The sequence below is a fragment of the Gymnoscopelus braueri genome (assembly GCF_963280865.1).
Source record: "Gymnoscopelus braueri genome assembly, chromosome: 2".
Classification (NCBI taxonomy): domain Eukaryota; kingdom Metazoa; phylum Chordata; class Actinopteri; order Myctophiformes; family Myctophidae; genus Gymnoscopelus; species Gymnoscopelus braueri.
Window position 1 is genome coordinate 24465985 of NC_137604.1, and position 22777 is coordinate 24488761.

General features: G+C 39.8%; 1 protein-coding gene across 1 annotated transcript; it reads left to right on the forward strand.

The window, feature by feature from the left end:
• The first annotated feature begins 1225 nt into the window (after positions 1 to 1225).
• Positions 1226 to 22777, forward strand: serhl (serine hydrolase like). Its single transcript, XM_080441614.1, has 24 exons — positions 1226 to 1443; positions 2137 to 2280; positions 2436 to 2549; positions 2707 to 2748; positions 4577 to 4596; positions 4722 to 4796; positions 5121 to 5227; positions 5333 to 5412; positions 5560 to 5594; positions 5729 to 5805; positions 5921 to 6008; positions 7533 to 7669; positions 11854 to 11867; positions 16077 to 16220; positions 16388 to 16501; positions 16846 to 16887; positions 17844 to 17863; positions 18005 to 18079; positions 19759 to 19868; positions 19958 to 20037; positions 21310 to 21344; positions 21471 to 21547; positions 21951 to 22038; positions 22498 to 22777. The coding sequence occupies exons 1-24, from the start codon at positions 1383 to 1385 to the stop codon at positions 22609 to 22611; spliced, it is 1893 nt and encodes a 630-aa protein (XP_080297740.1). The 5' UTR covers positions 1226 to 1382; the 3' UTR covers positions 22612 to 22777.

Genomic DNA, 22777 nt, shown 5'->3' on the forward strand with positions numbered 1-22777 from the left:
AAGTTATAATGGGTTTGTATAGGAAGGGGGCGTGTCTGATAAAATGAATATCAAATATCTAAATACTGAATCGAGCAACTTAAAAACTGTCTGGGGGGCTCACAAAGGCCTGAGTAGACGATAAAATGACCCAAAGTTTTTTTTAAAGTGAAATATCCCTTTAAGTATACCTGGTTCTCACCTCCTCCACCACCTTAGAATCACCCACCTGTCCTAGTCCCTCCTCCTCCTCATGCCCACACCTGTTGTGTTATGATAATGAGGGGGAGGGTATATTTTTACTATGTCACTAAAGGGCTGTTTTTCTATTGGCACGTTTGACCCTCAAGGTTTCAGCCTCCAGGTAGAAACTCAAAATAGTCAGAGAAGACATAAAACACCATAAAAACACCACCAGGGGGCTTAATGAAGTTCTATCAACCTCATAGACACATGAAAAACAGAAAAAGTGCAAAACCATGGCACCACCTCTTTAAGTACATTTACTTAAGTACTGTACTTACTTTAGTGGAGTACTTCCAATTTGTTATACTTAACTTTTACTCCACTACAATTATTTGAAAAATGTAGTTACTAGTTATTTTGTGGATTTTGATTATTATTACAAACATATTGGCCGATCTACAAGCTCAATTACTTTACTTTACAGTTACTTTAAGTATATTTTGATGCCGATACTTTCGTACTTTTACTCTGAATTTACTTTGAATTCGGGACTTCTACTTGTAACAGAGCTATATCTACATTGCAGTATTGATACTTTTTACAAAAGTAAAACATGATGTGAGTAGTACTTCTTCCACCACTGCTGTCTGCGCGGATGTGTGGCTTGGTGACCCCCAGTGGCGAAACCATAGAGTTAAAAATAAGGGCGAAACACGTTCCAAGGCCAACTTGGAGGTTTCGAAGTTCGACTAGTAGTTATTCTTATTGGCCAATATAATGTTGTCCAATGAAGTCTGTCTTAACCTGCCTTTACTCATCTCTTCGCAGATGAGTAAAGACTGGAACGAACGAGGCTATAACTACCGCAGTTGCACTTGTGTGGAGAGCCTCGTTTTTATTTGTTTCTCAGTGTGTTGATCCGGTCTAGTCTAGAGCCCGCCTACTGTATCCGGTCATTGTAAACACAATAAATGCACGAACGGTTTCCGTATCCGTTGTAGAACAACACCGGATCAGCAACCAGCAAATGACAGTCCAAAGGTTGAAGCACGTGGTTTAGTGACACCCGGAAAAAGAAAAGTTGACTCTCTCCGTGGTCTCAAAACAAAGGTTAGCCTAGTTTAAACCTTGCTTTTATATTTTTGGTCAACATAAGTATTCTTGTAGGCTTTTTTATATAATTGTGCAGCTTTTAAGGAGCTGAAATATCTTCCAGAATGATGCACACGTTGAAAGGCGTACGAAACCTCGTAACAACAACTTGTGTGAAACAAGCAGGTATTTCTCCCTCAGCCCCTTCTGTTCTGTCTCCCACCCTCTCTTTCTCCCACATTGTTATTACTATGCATTTAATTACTACTAGTGTTATGACCACCTGGAAGGCTGCAGGAAAGAAGAGGGAATGAAAGGGGATTGCATTTGTTGTGACAGGTGACAGCTATGGATATAAATGCAAGACATTTCTTATTTGTTACATCTCATACGAGTACATAAGAGTACAATGTTTTGGTTATGGTTCCTCTACTTAGCAGCAATAACAACAATAAATAATTAAGAATAACAACAGTTACTAAGTTAAGAAATAGCAAAAAAGTATGTAGTATGTACTAATCATAACACACTTTGGTGTTTGAGGCTGCTGTGTGTACTGTATACTACTTCTGTATATTCTACATATCGTTGCTGTTTGAGCAGAAACCGTGTATCTCTATATGTCAACATCTTATTATTTTTTTGGTAAATTAATGCCCTACTTCATCATACTAGAGTGTCGCACAAAAGTAGTGAAAATAGCACATCTACAAGCTGACAACTCACACAGCTGTCAACTCCCACAAGCTCAACACCTCGCGATGCAAGGCGTTGTGAGCTTGTAGATTGGCTATTTTCACAAATTTAAAATGTTTGAAAAAATAATACTGAAACATCTTTTTAATCTGTAGACTTTTAAGGATGAGTGTATCTGGTCAGTTTCAGATTTCATTATGCCAGTGCCTTGGGGAGAGATGAGAGGCAAGGTTTGGGGTCCTGACCACGGTCGTCCTGTGTTATGCCTGCATGGTTGGGCTGACAACTGTGGCACATTCAACACCCTTATTCCCCTTCTGCCAAAAGGTAATTTAAAACAGGATAGTTTATTTTGTCTATTTAAGGAAGGTAACAATTTCAATTAATAATATTTTGATTTATAAGGAATAAAACTAAGTATGATATTGTGCATGTCTGAACCCTGTCTCTCTTTATCTCTCTTTATCTCTCTGTGCATACAGAGTATAGATATGTAGCAGTGGACCTCCCAGGTCATGGTCAGTCGTCCCATCGTCCTCCAGGGGTCTTCTATTCCTTTCCTGCATATTTAGCTGATGTACGACGAGTCATTGAAGGTGTGTGAAACTAAGAAACCTCAGACTTATGTTTTAGTTCAGTTCAAAGTACAGCTTCTCAGTCAGACTGTAACGTTGAAAAAATAATATCATTTCTGTATCATGGCCACAGTGGGACCTGAACCTTTGTTTTCAACCCCTTTTCCTTTTTTTTTAGCACTGCAGTGGACAAGATTTACCATTATAGGACACAGCATGGGTGAGTGTCCGATTATGTATTTTAACCATTTGTATGCACCATTGACCCAGGTGGTTCCCCCAGGGGTCTATACTTGGTCGCCTCCTTTGCTATTGGCTATTTTCACTGAATGTTCATCTATGACAGGGGTCTGCAACCTTTAAAGTCAAAAGAGCCATTTTAGACCAAAACATAAATACAAAATCTGTCTGGAGCCACAAAACCTATTTTAGCCTAAAAATGAAGGCAACACAGGCTATTAAGTGTATGTTAGCCCATCAAATTACAAAATACAAATTTAAACATTTATACAAGCATTCATTCATTTTTTTTGTCAAAATATTATATTGCTCACAGCAGGATCAGCACTTTAGAGAGCATGGCACACAACATGACTACTCTGCAGTGCGCTATTTGGTGTTTTAAGTTTAATTGCCATTACAATATTACAATATTATAATAATATCAACATTATTATACAACTTTTTTGTTATACAACTTTTTTTGTTGTTTGATAACTTCTCGCCGCAGATCAAACATACATGTAATCTAGCAGCATTGGCAGTGAAAGCAAACGACTTTGTCCATGAACCAGGGGTCATCAACATGCCGGCTTGTACAGCCGTAAATGTACAGTATACTAGTACAGTAGACATGATGGAGAACACATGCTGTGTTTTTTAAGAGGGAAAGTGGTTACTGGTTAGTCCTCATCCCTACTACTTTATTTTATTTTATTAAGATATTAAGTATGAAAGCATGAAAGCTGAGAGGGAATGCGTAGATGGAGCAATATGTAACCCTGTTTCAAAAATTGCTTTAAAAGTAAAGTTTATTATTATTATTTCCATGGCCATCTCAGTACTTATGTCTAATTTCTGCTTCACTTTCTTCTTCTTTCTAAATTGAACTGATGGCTTTGAACCTTTCAAAGCATTAAAGACAATCAGAGACAGCGAGAACAATTGTCATATTGACAACATCCACCGGTCATTATAATATCTATTAAAGCTTGAAAAACAGATTTTTCCAGGCCCAGTCATTAGACATGTTCTGTATCCACCACTGTTTGGTACCTGGTTTAACAAGGTGTGAATACCTGTCTGGCAGTGTCTTTATTAGAGTGTTAATGTCAAAGGACATTTCGGAAACCCAGCTCTTATCCTATTAAACTAAATTAAAATCAGCTCATCATTTTGAATTGTGTTTCTGGGTGTACTGGCACTCTATGCCAGTGGTTCTCAAAGTGGGGTCTAGGGACCCCCAGGGGTCCTTGAGGGGGTTCCAGGGGGTCCCCAGCAAAAAGGCTTAATAGCATCAAAATCAGTGTAACCACTTTAAACCTATTTTATACATCACCAGTATACAACAATGGACAGCAGGCATCTTGTCTTGATGAGAGTGCCTGTTGTGAAAATGAACAGTGTCGATAATCCAATATCTGGATGATGAGAGACTTGCAATTATATTGATTTGAGTAGCGAGTTGTCTAATGATAGAAGAGTAAAATAATATTTTTCACATTTTAAATGTATTGAAGTTACTGAAAGTTGTGATGAATAGGCTACAAACTCAAATAAAGTATACACAAGTACTTGTATTTTGTTACTTTACACCACTGGTATTTCTGCATTAATTAAATACGAGTTCTATCAATTCTGAACCTGGAGACTGGCAAGTCAGCCACTGCTGGCTCTAGTAATATTTTTTTTTAATCAAAGATTTGCAGCGGACACGGACAAGTCTTGCGACGGACACGTTTGTCCGTGTACAGACATATTGATGAACATTAGAAAGATCAATTACTGTATTTGCATTTTGTTTATTAATATAACCTCTATCTTTATAGGTGGTAACATCGCTGGAATGGTAAGTAGCATTGTTACATCAGCCTTGCTTGTTTAAACTAATTGTCAACAATGTATAAGAGTATTATTACCTGTGTTTTCTATTATAGTATGCTCCATTTTGTGTTGTCCTTGTGTGTTACACAGATCAGTGCATTATATCCTGAGATGGTGGATGCAGTTGTACTTTTGGACTCGTATGGATTCTTACCTACAGACCCAGTACTGCAGCACTTTAATTTACTTTCACAGTGAGATTGTAATAAATGATATATAAAGTCAAACATCAGATTCTGATATTTGACATGTATATATGTACGTATTTGACATACCTAGAATATTTCAGATTCTGACATCTTTCACGTTTTCAAGAGGTGCTTTTGAAAGAATGCTTGATATTCTGTATTATACTACATGAAAAATACACTTTGCTTCAGTGGCAGATATAATATTATTGTATTTTTATGAGGTTGTATAGGGGCATCTCTACTAATTCGAGCCACGACACTTTGACAAGTTCCTCTGATTATTTCTCTTTACTTCTAGAAAGAATTGACCAAAGTAATGAAACAAGGAATGGACCAAATGATCACATTTGAAAAACAGCAAGAGAAGAAAGAGAAGGTCTACACGTATGAGAAGGCAGTTGAGAGGTGTAGTACCATTGTATTCATTGACATCTTGTTCTGGCTGGCATTAATTCTGTTTTATAGCATTGATTAAGTGCTACATGTATTTGTGTATTGGATTTATTTCAGGTTATTAGCTGCAAATCCAGCTCTCTCTGAACAGTCAGTACACATCCTTTTAGAACGAGGCATCTCTCAAGTTGAAGGAGGTGCAGTGTTTTTACTTTTTTATTTATTTTTACTGCTCTTGAAAAAGCTAGTACTCAGAGAGCATACTGACTTAATACAGTGATCGCAGTTTGGTATTTTTTAATGTTCTGTAATGTTGCTGGATTTAACATGATTTTCATTTGTAGGAGTTGTATTCACTCGAGATTTTCGTATCAATCTAGTAAGTAACTATTAAACCACCATCATTCCTCATTAATCTATAATGATCTGTTTTCAGTTCATGCTATGCTAGTGTGTGTGTGTATATATACAGTATATATATTTAGTATTATTCATGTTTCTTAATGTTTTCAGAAAAACGTTGTGCGTGTTAGCCTGGAACAGTGTCTGGAGATGCAATCACAGCTACAAGCCCCTTTTTTGGTCATTCTGTAAGACACTCCTCCCCTTTACTATGACCTACTACACCATTTATTATACATAGAATCCTATCTTACCAATTTATACCATGCTAGGCGTGTTCACAATCTCTTAATGTGTCTTTAGAGCTGATGAAGGCTTTGAGAAAATATTTGCTGAACCAGAGCAAAAGAAATATATCTCAACACTACTCCAGCGTTATAGGGAACGAAATGTGAGTATGATCCTGTAGTCATTATGTGTATGTTTGTCATGTGTCAGCATGAGCACTTGTATCTGTGTGTGTCTTTATTATGTACACCAACAGATTATGGATTTGCCCCCGTCTGTGTGCCTTTCTGCAGCCAATTTCGCAGACTAGTAGGCCGATCAGCATCATATTTCTTGTGCATACTGCCAGCAGGCCAAGCCAGGACCTCTAAGCTGTTTCAATTGGTCAATGACAACTATCTCATTTTTGTCAATGAATAATCGCTGAGCAATCATCCCTGGGGTGGCCATAGCTGAATGGGCAGACAGCCCGCCTGGGAAGCGGCAGGCAATGTGTTGAATTGTCTCTGAGCAAGACACTTAACCCCTAACCGCTACCCGAGCGCCATGCTAATGCTGTTTACTGCTCTTAGTTATAGGCCGATGGGTAAATGCAGAGGACAAATTTCACATATTGGCAAATATACAGTTACAAAGAACACCCCAAGGAGTATGATAATAATAATAAATATTATTATTATCCCTCCAAGCTATAGGATACTATGCTTGCATGGTCTACTACCTTTCAGGTATAATCCTGTATATGCCATTATTTGTCCGTTTTAGGTACAATTGACTGTCGGCCAATGTGTAGCTGTAATGTCAGTGTCATGTATTTGTGAATCCTTTACGAGACGGTGAGCTCTTCACCATCTCGTAAAGGATTCACAAATTGACTGCTGGGAAGCAAAAACCTGACCCTTAAATTTCAAATCACTGCCTTTGACTGGTGATAGAAACATTTAAACAGTGTGTCACACTGACGAAGGCTGAATAGCCAAAACCTTTGTCATTTCTTGTAAAGACATGGAGAAATAAAAGAAAGTTGAATCACTCTTGTCACTCTGAGTGCGACCTGTCACTTGTTTAAATATCATTGTTCTAAGAGGATAGCTCACCAGAGTTTCTGGTAACAAAAAGTTTATCGATAGAAACATATTTGTCACAAGGACTTAACCATATGAATGACAGAAATCTGAGAGTAAGATGGAGAGTGGTAGACAATGAATATGTATGAGAGAGAGTGAGGAAGAGAGTACAACTGGCTGTAGGTAGAAATGTCACTGCATTCATCACTATTATTAGGGCCTGCCTCCTACTGTGTACACCTTTACTAGTTTTAGTTTAGTTGTGTAGGGTATTTTTGGATCACAGTAAAGTGTTTAGTTGTGCGTTGTGACATACAGTAGATGCCAGCTAAGCAACCTCAACATCACAATGGCAGTAGAAATATTTATTGCTGTGATCCTCAACATTGACCTACATATTGGCACCTAGTCAAAACCTGTGAATCGAAGGAATATACTTAATCTACTATTGAGTGGTTGGTTCTATATGTTGCTCTTTACTCACCCCTATTAGTTCATGGCAAAACAAATACTTGGGCTGTTTTTCCTTTAGTTTTCTCAAGGAAAATGTCACAGTTGTATATTTCTCTCTCTCTCTCTCTCTCTCTCTCGCTCTCTCTCTCTCTCTCTCTCTCTCTCAGGATACTGTGATAACAGTACAAGGCGATCATCACATCCACCTAAATAGACCTGAATGTGTTGCCTCCCTCGTCTCTGAGTTCCTGCAGACTGTCCCGTCACAGTCACACAGCCCTGCAGGGGACACGCCTATAGCAAAGTTATAACACACACATGCACACACACACACACACACACACACACACACACACACACACACACACACACACACACACACACACACACACACACACACACACACACACACACACACACACACACTCCTAAGCTTTGAGTTATTTTATTGTACAAGTATATCACCTTGTCTAAGTTAAACATACAAGTCTGTCTTCTGTTTATTCTCTCCTTCTGTTCTCTCTCTCTCTTGCCCTCCACTCTCTAGTTTGAAAATGATACTACTAAACTGTACTTTTGATCAGAGTCATGTATACAGTGTGTGGTATTTTTTTTGTGTGTGTGTGTCAGCAGTCAGCATGTTGGCACTGGTAAAACACACACACACACACACACACACACACACACACACACACTTTTCAACATGCATTTTACTAACTACCTCTGTACATCAAACAAATCCACTTGACAGTGTCTCCTTGCCTCCTTTTGTGGAATCTTTGCTTTTATTCAGATAAAATGAAGAGCGACTAGGTGGGGGTAGAGGAGAGACCATATGCATCACAGGTCAAGCCAACAATCGAACCCAGGATGTTGTGATTTTGTGGTCAGCCAGCAGAGCCACCAGGGTGCTTGTGCCCCTACAAATCTACTACTTAAATAAAATTTAATTTTAAGCACTGATTTTACATAATGTGATTACGTTTCACATTACATTTATTAGTTCTCTGAAGATATGGTATTGCTATTGATTTTTAATAACAAAATATGCAAAATCTTGAACCTTTGTATTTGTACTAGACTTCATACATGCTAACGTGTGCTCTAACTGTAATAAATCAGCTGTTTTGGCATTAGCAAGATGTTTTTTTATTGTTTGTGCACCTGTTCATTATTGTAAGTATTTACTGTAACACAATGCCAGGTAATCCAGAGCGATACCTCCAGACTTGGGGAACAATCTTTGGGTACAGTATGTGGGTGCTCTGTGAACAGAGATTGATAAGGTCAAGAAAGAGAGAGAGAGTGGAGAAGGGCAAACACAGGAAGAGCTGAGCAGATAAATGAGGCTGCAATGTGAAATGGAATGAAATTGTGTACTGCTTTTTTTTTTACGAGATGTCATTCATCATAAATCATTCATAACATGCCTTACTCAGATGAGTGGATCAGTGTGAAATTTGTTTTGGTCAAAATAGGCGTTATCTTCTCACATACATCTATACTGGGTCAGCACCAGACTAGAGTTTTGTGTGTAGTACAGAGCCCTTCAAAGTAGAATAAAACGTCTGAGCATCTACAGAAGCATAGATGTACCCTCACAATTTGTATGTTCCAATTTGGGTTTCTTGTGTGATTTTCTATTTTGTAAGGGCACACATGCACAGCATTGTGCTATGTATTGTAGTGGTGGAAGGATTGAGAACACTGACCTCTGGGGGTCAGTGTAGTCTTTAGAAAATCTGAAAGTTGTCAGCCATAAAATGTGTAGAGTAAAAAGATATAAAGATTCTCAGGAGGACATGATAAAAAAAATATATTGGATAATGCGATCATAGTTCATTCTCGTATCGTACAATGTATTCTACATTATGATTATTTTATTTTCTAGTTGAATGAAACCAGTTGCAGTTTAGCAACCTAGCTAGTGGAAATAATAGTGTAGGGTTTGGGAACTAGAGGGTCAGCCAGCTGGTGCCGTACTACAGTGGACTCTGGAGTGAACTGAAAGGACAACAGACCATTGACACAACAACGAAAGCAGTCTGAAGTTGAATGACGCTCGTGAGTCGTGGCTCAATATCTCTGGACTCGCAACGAACGAATACAAATATGAATCGTAATTCCCATCTTAATTAAATCACAGTTTATTCGGTGAAATCGGGTCGAGGTGGGTTTTATTCCGAGGATCGAGGAGCGAAGGAGAGGTCGCGGTCCACACTGACACCACAGAGACTTCCAATGACGTATCTGAATATTCCTTCTTTACGTTGTCTTTAAATGCTGGCTGTAGTTCGGGTCCATCGTGTCTTTCTTGCAGCATAAATGCAAACTCTGAAAGCTGCCAGACACATGGCGACATCAACAGCTGTGAAACAAGCAGGTATTTATGTTTCCCCCTTCAACAGACGTTTGGCTGACCCATGAGGAGAGAATTCTGAGGAGTTTAAAGTTTAATGGTCGGCAGTCGGCACCCTGTCCCGTCGTCGTTCTGTCAGTGAACAACAGTGGTGGAAAGTAACTAAGTACATTTACTTAAGTACAATTTTGAGGTACTTTACTGGAGTATTTCCAATTGTCAATACTTTGACTTCTACTCCACTACATCTCAGAGGCAATATTATACTTTTAGCTACTCCACGACAATTATTTGAAAACTTTAGTTACTTTGCAGATATAGATTATTACATAATAAAACATACATAGTGCCAGGCCATACCCAGCCATGTTACCGACACAATGTTTTTTTTTCTTTTTTCTTTTTTTGTGTCTTATAACTTGATAACTTACTACTTGTTTATTATTTTAGGTGAGAGGTGAGGTTAGCTTTTACTTTTAAAAAGTACTTTTTCCACCACTGGCAAGCAGTAGGACGGGCCCCCCTTGTGGCCATAATTGGGCCAGGGTCAGTAATGGACTGTTTGTGCAATTTGTTGAAAGGGCCAGACCCATGAGTGATATTTGTGCCAAGTTTGGAGGCAATTGGACAACATTTAGTAAAAGGTATAAAGAAAGGGGGGGGGGGGAATTGACAAATGACTGTCCCCTCATGCATTAGAAGAACCTTAAAGTTGGACTATGACGCCATTTTTTTTTTATTTATTTTTTTTACACATTTTCTCCTCAATTTAGTCATTAAGCCAATTGATTCCTCCCCACACACATTTCTGTGTTGTCACTGCTGTTGTATCCTGACTCACCTACCAGTGAGCCGCCGATCCCAACTGACAGGTGCCGCCCCTGTCCCGTAGTAGTACGTGCAATGACAAGTATCACCCTCCCCGCCCGGCTTCCCTCCCCTGAACACTGGCCAATTGTGTTTGTGTAGACGTTCGACAAAGACGGATTGGTGGATTCGAACCCACAACCTCGGCGGTGGTGTGCAGGCACTTTAGCACTGCGCTACCCGAGCGCATGATGCCATATTTAATGATATTTTGATCTGTTGCTGTTGGAAGTCATGGCTGACAGTTCCCACCTGATATTATGTGGGAGTTCCGACTGATCCAGAGTATTTTGAATAACTGCTAACTTGCATAATGTCTTCAGACTAGGATTTAAGTCTAAGATGTACAGCAGGTCGTCCTTGACTTCATCTTCAGCATCCACTGGAATGGATGTGTATCTGAATCCTCCAAAGAGGATGATATGATCTCCCACAATGCAACAGCACATTGCAGACATCCATGAACACGGGGCTTTCCCCCTGGGCTCAACCTTCTTCCAGGAGAAGGTCTCTGGGTTGATTTTCCACAGATCATTGAAGGTACGGTCCAGAGGATAGTTGTCACCACCAAATATGTACAGCTCTCCATTGTGGGTAAAGGCTGAATGATCATCACGTCCTACTGGATGAAGCTGTGTAGAAGGTGTTCTCAGCCAGAAGTTGGTCTCTGTGTCAAACACACTGATGGTGTTGTAACAGACCCCCTGGGCCCCCCGGCCTCCAAATACAAACATCTTTGTCCCGATGATGGTGGCAGAGTGACTTTTTGAAGCAGGTGGTGGAGTGCCTCTGGTGTTAATTAAAGACCAGACCATTGTGGTGGTGTCCAACTTGTAGATGTCATTATAGTATCGACCATCAGTGTATCCTCCATAGACATACATGACCTTCTCAAAGACACAGGCTGAGTGCTCGCTTCTCGCCTCTGGAACAGTCCCCGAAACATCGGGCTTCGACCATCTGTGGGTGTCAACATCAAATTCATAAAGCACGTTGCAGTACCCCGGTTTGTGAGCAACACGCCCACCCCAGATGTACACGATATCTTCTATCAGCACAGCTGTGCCGAATGTGTGCTTGGAGGGTACTTCAGGGGGATGTTCTCCTCTTCCAGTTTTTACTGGAGGCAACGTCATCCAGCGTGAAGACACTGAGTTGAAGATGTGCATTTCAATGTAGCCATACTTAACCCATCCAAAGCAGTACACTTTGTGTCTCACTGCAACAGCACAATGAAGTCTTCTCTGTGGTGTTCCTCCTAGACGCACCGACCAACGTAACATGTCACCAAAATATGTAGACAAAATAATCAGACAACTCTGGTTCTGTAACAAATGGAGACTGGAGTATAATTGTGCACGCTACAACTTATATTGGACAGCGACACAAGCGTCACATGAAACTGATGAGTGTTGGCCAATCAGGAAAGCTGATGGGTTGTGTTGACCAATCAGCAGGGAGGGGGACTCGAGTTTGAGACTCGGACTCGCGTCGCACTCGAGTCGCCATACTTACGACTTGAGACTCGACTCGGACTCGCCCCTCAAAGACTCGAGACTCGACTCGGACTCGAGCTCAAAGACTTGTGAACAACTTTATTTAATGTTTTTTATTACGCATTAATGAATGACATGCCCGACATCATTGTCCTTTCCTTGTCTTACGCAACGGAATGTGTAATGCCAACCGGCCTCAGTCTCTGTAATGTATACATGACAAGCACAACAGCTTCTTTGTTTGGTGCCAATTTCATAACGTTTAATTATACACACTTCGAAATTAAATGAACATGTTTAGCTCAGCATCAGCTATCTAACTTTAGTTAACTAGCCATTTGCTTAATATTTCGATCGGATCATCCGTGAGAGCATGTTTTTGAAATGTCGGTTGTTTCATGTTGCGCTGCTGTCTCGTTAAACGCTACGTTAATGTTCACTGCATTATGTTGTCTATGTTGACCACGTCATGTTACAGGCTAAGGCTACAGGCTTATTTGGTTACCAAAAAGCTTGGTATTTGTATACTCTGTCACGCCTCATTATTTAAGAGCCGAAAAGAACAGATCTATAAGCTGTCGACACACAATGACGCGGTGCGTTGATAGCTTGTACTGTATGTCTGTTTTTTTGCGGACACAGGGCGCAGGATACAGTCCTTTGAAAGCAAGTGCTACAGAAGAATATATATCATATAAAGGACACCGGACAAATGCTTAGGTTAGACAAATAGTTACCACCCATGCTGGAGAAGCATGGGTGGCCTCCACTCACAATTGTAAAACGTCGCAAACTGGCCTGGTATGGTCATGTCACAAGACATACGTCCCTGTCAAAGACCACCTTACAGGGGATAGTGGAGGGAAAGTGGAGAAGAGGCAGGCAGAGAAAGTCCTGGATGGACAACATCAAGGAGTAGACTGGCTGCAGCTTCCAAACCCTGCTACGCACAGCAGAAGATCGAGCGCGCTGGAGATCCCTGACTGCCCAAGCATCCACCATGACACCCCTACGGGCCCCTAGGCCATGGGATGAGTGAGTGAGTGAGTGATGTCTGTTTTTTGGGGGGTAGGCGACGCACGTTACGTGTCATAAGCTACGATCTGGGTTTGAGAGGCTATGATGAGAAAGTATACATACTCGGTTATGTCGCAGCGGTAGGATTGGAACCAGTTTAAGGCAGTCTATAGAAGTATGTGGTCAAATGTTTGATCTCACAAAGCACGTTCATTAAATTATAGTTCACTACCTTTTACATGCGTATGGACAAACACGGATGTAAAGTGCAACTGGTTGGAGGAGGAATACAACCACAATTTGGTGTTTATGGTTTATACGGTACATGACGACTATAAATTATTTAGATTATCTATCACTAAATATTAGAGACAGAGTGACATGTGGTTCTGGCCAATCAGCAGTTGTTCAGGTCAGGCTGACCTGTAAATGCAGGGAGTCTCTCACACCTGCAGTCCTGCACTAATCAACTAATCAAGCTATAGAGTCTGTTCAACTGTTGAGGTTGGAGACAGAAAAAAGCCACATACAGCACAGAACACAGAGAGAGGAGAAGAGTTGAGATAACCACTTTAGCCCCATTTTATACCTAGGCTATTTGAAAATATAGCCGATCAAGCTCACAACGCGTTGCATCGTGACACGTTGTGAGCTTGCAGATCTTCTATTTTCGAAACATTTATTACTTTTACTTTTGGTACTTTAAGTACATTTTGATACCAATACTTTTGTACTTTTACTCAAGTAAATTTTTATTCCGGAATTTAACTTCTTCAGAGTACTTCTACATTGCATTGCAGTATTGATACTTTTACTTAAGTAAAACATTTGAGTACTTTTTTCACCACTGCAAATCAGCGCCTGTGATCTTTATTGAGAGCAATCATCACTGTCAAATCGAGAAGGGATGGCAGCTGTATGTTAATGGATATTTTTTATTAGGTATATTATTTTCCCTGATTAAGGTATTTATTAGTCAGTGGTGGAACAAGTACTCACATTTTGTACTTAAGTAAAAGTACCAGTACCACAATGTAGAAATACTGTGTTACAAATAAAAGTCCGGTATTAAAAATTTACTTTAGTAAAAGTGCAAAAGTATTTGCATTAAAATATACTTAAGTACTGAAAGTAAAAGCACTCATTTTCAAGAATGTCCCATTTCACAAGTTTGAAGTTTCCAAATGTATACAAAATGCTTTAAAAATAGCAGATCTACAAGCTCACAAGTTGCTTCAATGCCTGAGCTTGTAGATCAGCTATTTTCAAACAGCCAAAGTTTAAATAGGGCTGAAGTGGTTATTGTATGTATTATGTGTTGTAATAATAATCAAAATCTACAAAGTTAGTAACTAAAGTTTACAAATTATTGTAGTCCAGTAACAACTACAATATTTGCCTATGTAGTGGAGTAGAAGTAAAAGTATCGAAAATTGGAAATATTCCAGTAAAGTACCTCAAAATTGCACTTAAGTCAGTACTTGAGTAAATGTACTTAGTTACTTTACATCACTGGTAGTAGTCTACATGTAATGTTTGATGTGAATAGTAGACCTGTTGTCAACAAAATGTAAGCTTAACTTTAGATACAGCCTGCGGTTTCAGGGGAAGAGGGAATTAGCTCGAGAGTCGAGATAATTTTCTTCACTTTGAATAGTAGCCTAATATGTTTGTCAATAACATGTATTTAACAAGAAATACTATGCAGTTTGGGTGAATGGGCCCATAGTTCTCCCACCTACACACACACACACACAGAGGAGACCATCTGTGTGTGATGGGCAGTGATGATGACCTAGGCCTATATTCAGGAGCTAAACCATTTAGAGCCTTGTAAACAAACACTTTGAAATTGATTGGAATGGGAGCCAATGAGATGCTGTTGTATGTCTTTGTTATACACATTAAGTGTGTTATTATAGGTTTTATAATCAACTTGCAGCTTCTTTTGCAATTCCAGCCTTTTAATTATTAGACCTACTCTTTCTTCATTTCTCCAAGGAGCCTTTCACTTTGCAGATGTTAGTTTAGTTTTGGTGGAAGCAAGGCTGTGGCTGTCAATGATTTCAGGACACAGTAAAACATTTCCACCATGGTGGTGTAACACATGATGTCAGCGTAGGCAAAACTTCAAACTGAATAATCACAGCCAGAATCATAAATAAGTATGAACGGAAGATGTTTTTCATCTGCCTTTCATACTTATTTATGATTCTGGCTGTATTGGCATGGCACTAGTAATACAGTATCATGGTTGTGTGCCTTCGCCAACGCCAACCAGTTTCCATTTACATCCCTGTAGTGTAAGTACATCCATAATGTAGTGAATGAAGACTTGCAGGAATTTAATGAACATGTTTGTGATGTCACAGTTGAGATAGTGCATGCACATCCATCTCTAGTCCAGGTGCTGGGCAAACAGCAGATCAACATTATAAATAAACGAATGAAGATCTACTGCAATGGAAATGTTGAATAATTAAGCAGCAATTAAAAAAGTGAAGCTGAGAACCAGTGTGCAGACTTTACTTTTAATATGATGTCACAGTTACCTTGACCTTTGATCTGTGACACCTACTACTAATCACCAGTTCATCCTTGATTCCAATTGGACATTTGTGCCAAATGTCATGGATTTCCCTCAAGGCTTCATGAGATAATATTACGTTCACAAGGTTGGGACAGACATGAGGTTATTGACCTTAACCTTTGACCACCTATTACTTACAATCAGTTCCTCCTGAAGTCCAAGTGGACATTTATGCCAAATGTCATGAAATTCTCTGAGATATCGCGTTCACAAGGTACAGACAGACAGATGGATAGACAACCTGGAAAAATAATGCCTCTGGATGCGGTAACTTTATTATTATTATTATTATTATTATTTATATTATTATTATTGTGTTTTGTGTGTCAGTTGTTGATGACCTGTAAACTTAAGATAATTTTAGATTGTATAATTTGGTCAGTTTCAGAGTTCATTACGCCAGTACCATGGGGAGAGATAAGAGGCAAGGTCTGGGGTCCTGACAATGGCCATCCTGTGCTATGCCTGCATGGCTGGGCTGACAACTGTGGCTCATTCAACACTCTTATTCCCCTCCTGCCAGAAGGTAATTTAACGTTTAATAGTTATTCCTCTGAATACGTTCTTTCTCTGTCACTTTTGCTGTTAATCCAATCTTACTTTACATTCAAGTAGTGGAATTAATAAAGAGGTAAAAAAGTAACCGAAAAATTATTTGCCTATCATAATGTTTTCTCCTGTCTGTGCATACAGAGCATAGATATGTAGCAGTGGACTTGTCAGGTCATGGTAAATCATCCCATCGTCCTTCTGGAGCTCTTTACTCCCTTCCTGCATATGTGGCTGATGTACGGCGAGTCGTTGATGGTGTGTGAATTCAAAAGTAATTTTACTCATAATTTTAGTAAATGATTATCCTTTATATATCATGGACTCTCTGTGAAGTCTTGCCAATGGGAGATGAACCCATAGCAGACAGTATTGCTACCTTCAACCGAAATATTCAAGCAAAGGTGTTTTGTGATGCATCAATGTTGTGTGTGTGTGTGTGTGTGTGTGTGTGTGTGTGTGTGTGTGTGTGTGTGTGTGTGTGTGTGTGTGTGTGTGTGTGTGTGTGTGTGTGTGTGTGTGCGTGCGTGCGTGCGTGCGTGCGTGCGTGCGTGCGTGCGTGCGTGCGTGCGTGCGTGCGTGCGTGCGTGCGGCATTCACAGCTCTCAATTGGACCAGGTTTTCCATGATAGGACACAGTATGGGTGAGTGGCTGATTTATCTTTACAGTAATGTGTGTGTGTCTTGAATGGCTGTTATGCATACAAAGGGATGTACACAGCACGCCATGATAGAATAGTGGAACTCATAGCAAAGGACATATCAAAATATCATGCATCCTCAGTGAGACTGTACAAACATTCCTGTGTCATTCCATCCATGTTTCATCTCTGTGATAACCCAGACATCTTTACATTTTTGACAGCTAATACACCAGATGTTGTTGTAGTAGTTGATGAAGAGTCCAGAGAAGTGTCTTAGAGATAGCCTGCACTTTTGACCCTAGCCTAGAGGAAGCTTTTATGACCATGGTCATTAAATACCAACCACTTCTACATACCATCTCAGAGCTGGGCTATAGGTGCAGACTTTTTGTTTTTATATTTGGCAGCCCTCCCTAGGGCAGCCCTCCCTAGGGCATACCTACAGACTGGTTGTTAGAGGGTTTCAACAACTTGTGATGCCCAAAAAGGAGGCAAAAAGGCTGCCAAAGTATTGTGCTGTATTGGCAGCCGCCACATATGTCGGAGACGCTGTTACTTATACCCATAGACAGATACTGAGTGTCATGCTTATTGTATCATGAAGACATATGCCATGATTTTGTGAATGTAACCTTAACTGTACCTTTAATATTTGTGTCCTTGTATGCTCTCCTATGTGGAAATAAATAGATTGGTAAAATGTTTGTGTGTGTGTGTGTGCGTGTGCGCGTGTGTTTGTGTGTGTGTGTGTGGGGGGGGGGGGTGGGTGTGTGGGTGTGTGTGGGTGTCTTTTCATATCATAATAAAAACGGTTATCAAATATTACACAAAGTTACACAACATTTGGTTTTGGAATTAAGCGTCCATGAATCAAAAGTGTCTTCTGCTTTTTCTTGTCACTCCTGTGGGCACAAATATTAGCATTTTAATGTATTTATTTTTATCTTTTGTTACAGGTGGTGACATAGCTGGAATGGTAATTCATATTGTTACAACAGCCCCTTGTGTGAATCATATATGTTCCAATCTACATCAATGTATTGTACAGAGGATTTTCTTTTTATTATGTTTTTATGTTGCATTATTTATGATATGGTCCATTTTGTGTTTTCTCCAGTTCTGTGCTCTGTATCCTGACATGGTGGATGACCTCATACTACTGGACTGCTATGGATTCTTACCTACAGATCCGGTACCAGAACAGTTTCCACACTAGTTTATTTATTAATTTATTGTATCTTACACAATAAAGAAAAATTATGGTAAATAGCACTAAAAGTGGTTATTTGGCTATAATCATAGGGGAACCTCTTTAGGCATTTTGTCAAATGGTGCTATATAGAACCATTAGAGGCAGTGGTGTGTTCTACCGTGTTTGTATATACGTAGTGTGACCTGCAGAACATTTTCGTAGCCAAGGGTAGCCCTCCTCCATTGAAAACGCGGTAGCGTATCTCCACGACCACGCGCATGTTGTGCAGGGAATGATTATCGTATCCCTCTGAAAAAAACGTAGAACACACCACTGATTAGAGGTGCCTAAAAGCTGAAGAACCAGTTGAGCAGGAAGGGTAGGGGACACCTGTCCCCTACCCTTGTTCCATGGACCATTCGCTAGTGGTCCGCGATGCTGGTCCACATGAAAAATGATGTACTGTAAGCCCTATCTGTGGGATAGCCACTCTCAGGCGGCAGGCCTGCTGTCTCTCACCAACTGCTGCGTTGTGGGTACTTAACAATAGACGATAGTTGACAACCCTTTTGCCACAGATGAGACAGATCTGTGACAAGCACAAACTTACACACTAACCAAACAGTCGGAATAATGGGATGTCGGAGTTATGAGCGGACCCCGCAGATTTGTGCATGTGATGAATGGTACAGAACATCAATATTCACAATGGTTGTGTCGTACATGTAAAGACAGCGGAATGTTGCAGGTGTGGCCAGTTCCACAATGATTGAGATGTATAAAACCAGAATCAGGTAAAAATGCTGCTTTATAAATCTGGCGAAAAGAATGCGTCTGCATATTTCTGTCCCTGTGTGTATACACAATTTAAATGTATAGTCATAAGAATAGAGAAGAAACAAAGGAAAAAGTCAGATAACAGGATAATATCAAATAAATATCCCCATTATACAAGTATAAAGAGACCAAAATTCTATATACATTGTGGGTTACCAATTAATAAACTTAATCTGTTAAAGCGCCACTCCACTCAACAATCAAGAAGGTTTTATTTGTCACTAACGTATACAAGTACAAGCAGCGAAATGTACTTGTAGCTGAAAGCATCTAAAACAACATACAGGGGCTGAACAGGTTCTTATAACACCTGCTATATAGCACCTCAACTATCCCAAAGAACCACTGGTTTTTGTGTGTGTGCATTTTACCCTTGGAAACAACCAATTTGATTATTCAGGTTTTGAATAAATGATATAATTAAAGTTACAGCTCTGGACAAAATGATTCGAATGCTTGTATTTTATGTATATTCATCATATTTATGCCAATAAACATTTTGATTTTTGTATATTGTATATACTGTCAAACAGATTAATGTGTTAAGGTCAAAGTTGTCCAAGAAGAACATCAGAACATTTTATACAATATATACATAAAATGCAAGTGTGACAAAATAGTCATGGCCAGGGCTGTATATGCCTCATTCTGTACTTTCACAAAATGAGGCATTTGTTGTAAATGCCTCATTTGCATAGTTTTGCAAGCCACTGAATAAATCACAATTTTAATCAAAAATGTCAAGAGCTGCAACATTTTGCCCTGTCATGTAGGAAATTGGCTGGTAATTCCTTATTCCCTCCACTATGATTTGATAATATTGTTTGTCTTGTAACCTGTAGAAAGAATTGCCCCAAGTGATGAGAAAAGGAATAGAAGAGATGATGCAGCTTGAAAAAAAGAAAGAAGAGATGAAGGGGAGGGTTTACACTTACGAGAAGGCTTTGGAGAGGTAAAGTACCATTGTGTTTCACTATTTCAAACAGTTTTAAATGACTGACTAATAGCTACTTGTTGAAGAAAGTATTACATTTATTTCAGGATAATGGCCGCAAACCCAGCTCTCTCAGAACTGTCTGCACAAATCCTGTTAGAGCGAGGCCTCTCTCAAGTTGAAGGAGGTACCATTTATTGTCTCCGCCAGGCCGAAAGGCATGGCGAGAGAGTATGTTTTACCCTCCGTCCGTCCGTCCGTCCGTGTGTGTGTGTGTGTGTGTCCGTCTGTCACCAGCTAATCTCCGCCACCGTTGGCTTGATCGCAGCAAAACTGTGCACACACACTCCCTGGATGCCAATTCCGAACTTCTGCCCCAAATTTTTCACATGGGCCTTTTATAGCGCCACCAGGAGGCTGATTTGTGCAAAACATATAATTTTACAGTACTCCTACAGATTTTGTCCAAAAATCTCGCAAATCGGTACACAGTATCTCTATAGTCATTAAACAAAACTTGTCTTTCAGATCTTTCATATTCCATCCTGATTGGCTAAAAATGGCTTCCAAAGTTTGCAGGAGTGCTCCATTTTCAACAAAATGCCTCAAATCATGAACACAGCATGCACTTTCTGTGAAATTTTGCACGCGTATTTCCACTATGCCGAGGAAGAAATGCCACTTGAAAATTTTCAAATCAGCCTCATGGTGGCGCTATAACAGGCCGATTCATGTTTTTACCTATAACTGCACCGATCTGTGTAAAACTTTGTATGCGCACTCCCTAGAGGTCAAGGAAAAACCTTTGCCCTGAATTTTTCCCATCTGCCTTTTATAGCGCCACCAGGAGGCCGACTTATGTAAAACACATTTCTTTATATTACTCCTTCCGATTTTATCCAAATTTCACGCAAATCGGTACACATGATCTCCATAGTCATGTGATCAAGTCGGATGTGTTTGATTTTTCATATTCCATCCTCATTGGCTAAGATTGACATCTAAAGTTTGTAGTAGTGGCTTGTTTTGAAAAAAAATCCGCAAATCATGAACGCACCGTCCGATTGCAGTCAAACTTTGCACGCACATTCACACTATGTTGAGGAACAAATGCCACCCTTTTAACATTGGCCTGTTATAGCGCCACCAGCAGGTCTAATTTAGCAAAAAAAAATGTTGCACAAAATGCCTCAAACCATGAATGCAGTGTCCGATTGCCGTGCAAGGCCTAAGAACAAATGGTACCCTTTAAACATTGGCCTATTATAGCGCCACCAGGAGGCCACAATAACCTACCTGACCTGGCGGAGACCTGTGCTCCGAGGAGCACTTTTTCTAGTTTTCTCTGTTTTTGTTTCTTTCCTGTTTTTGCTGATCCCAGTGCTCCCTAAAGAACAAACAAACAATATAAAAAAGTACATACTTAAAGTATACTCATAAAATGTGGTTTATTTGGCAGGTGTCGTATTCTCCCGAGACTTACTTGTCAATGCTGTAAGTCACTGTTGAAACAATCTATGTTGTCTTCCAAACTTTCTCCACAAGTACTGCATATTCTATCAGCAGGTTATGTAATTATTTTCGTGTTTCTTGTTTTCTTTCTTTTTTCTGTCCTTTCAGAAAAATATTGTACGCATTAGTATGGAACAAAGTCTGGAGATGCAGTCAAAGATAAAAGCCAGAATTCTAGTCATTCTGTAAGACATTTCATGCCTTAGATCACACATCTACACATCTTCACCATAGATGCTGTACACATTTACAGTACTTAGAGTGTAGAGCCATATGTGACTAGAATTACTACCAGTCTCTTGTCATAACTGTTTGCATTGCAATGCCTGCAATTATTACAATTTAAAATCTCAAAGGGCACAGACAAATACAACATGAATAACATGGCTTATAAAAATACAAAATACTCATCAACAATTTAAGACATTCTGCTATGGCTAAGAATCTACTAACATGAGAATATGTTTCTTGCTTTTTATTAGCACCGCCTCTGCGACCCAATACTGTTTCATAGCATACTGTATGCTACAATGTCATGCTGATATACCGTCATATTTAGAGTTGTTCAAAATCTCTTCGACTTTCCAGTGCAGATGAAGGCTTCAACAGAATATTCAGTGAGCCAGAGCAAAGGAAATTTGCCTCAGAACTACTCCAGTGCTTTAGGAATCGGAATGTGAGTATGCAATTTGTCTAAACTACATGGCACTCGCAGTGCTATGTGACAGTCCCTGACTATCTGGCACATAGGAAGTAGGATAAAATGTGGAATGAAAATATTTGTTCAAATACTAATTCATCCAAGTCTATCGTGTGTGTGTGTCCGTTTGCTTGCTTAAAAAAAAGGTTTACTTACTTACTTCATTGATGGCAGCTAAGCAAACCTACCCCCATAAGGCTCGACAGCACAGGCAGCAAAAAATATTTACAGCTCTAAACTGCATCAGTGACCTACCTACATACTGGCACTGGTTGAATGCAGCTGATCAGGGAAGGAATAGGGGATGTAGAGTAAATGTTTCTATTTATACTGTTTCTCACACCAGCTAGCCGAAATACATTCAAACTGAAACTCTTATCACAGGTTCAGTCTACTGACCCCCCCTCTCTTTCTTTCCTTCTCCCCCACTCTCAGGACTCTGTAATGACAGTACAAGGCGATCATCACATCCACCTCAATAGGCCTGAACGTGTTGCCCCCTTCATTTCCGAGTTCCTGCAGAAAGTCCCCTCACAGGCACCCCTTTGAGAGGACACACAGACAGACTATACCGAAAACACTTGGGCCATGTTCACGTTACAAGCACATGAGGCCCAAATCAGATTTTTATTTTGTTCACGTGTCCTAGATCTGATGATACATAGTATCTGATCTGTCATCTGTGGCCATGTGACTGCCGAGAGATCTGTCACTG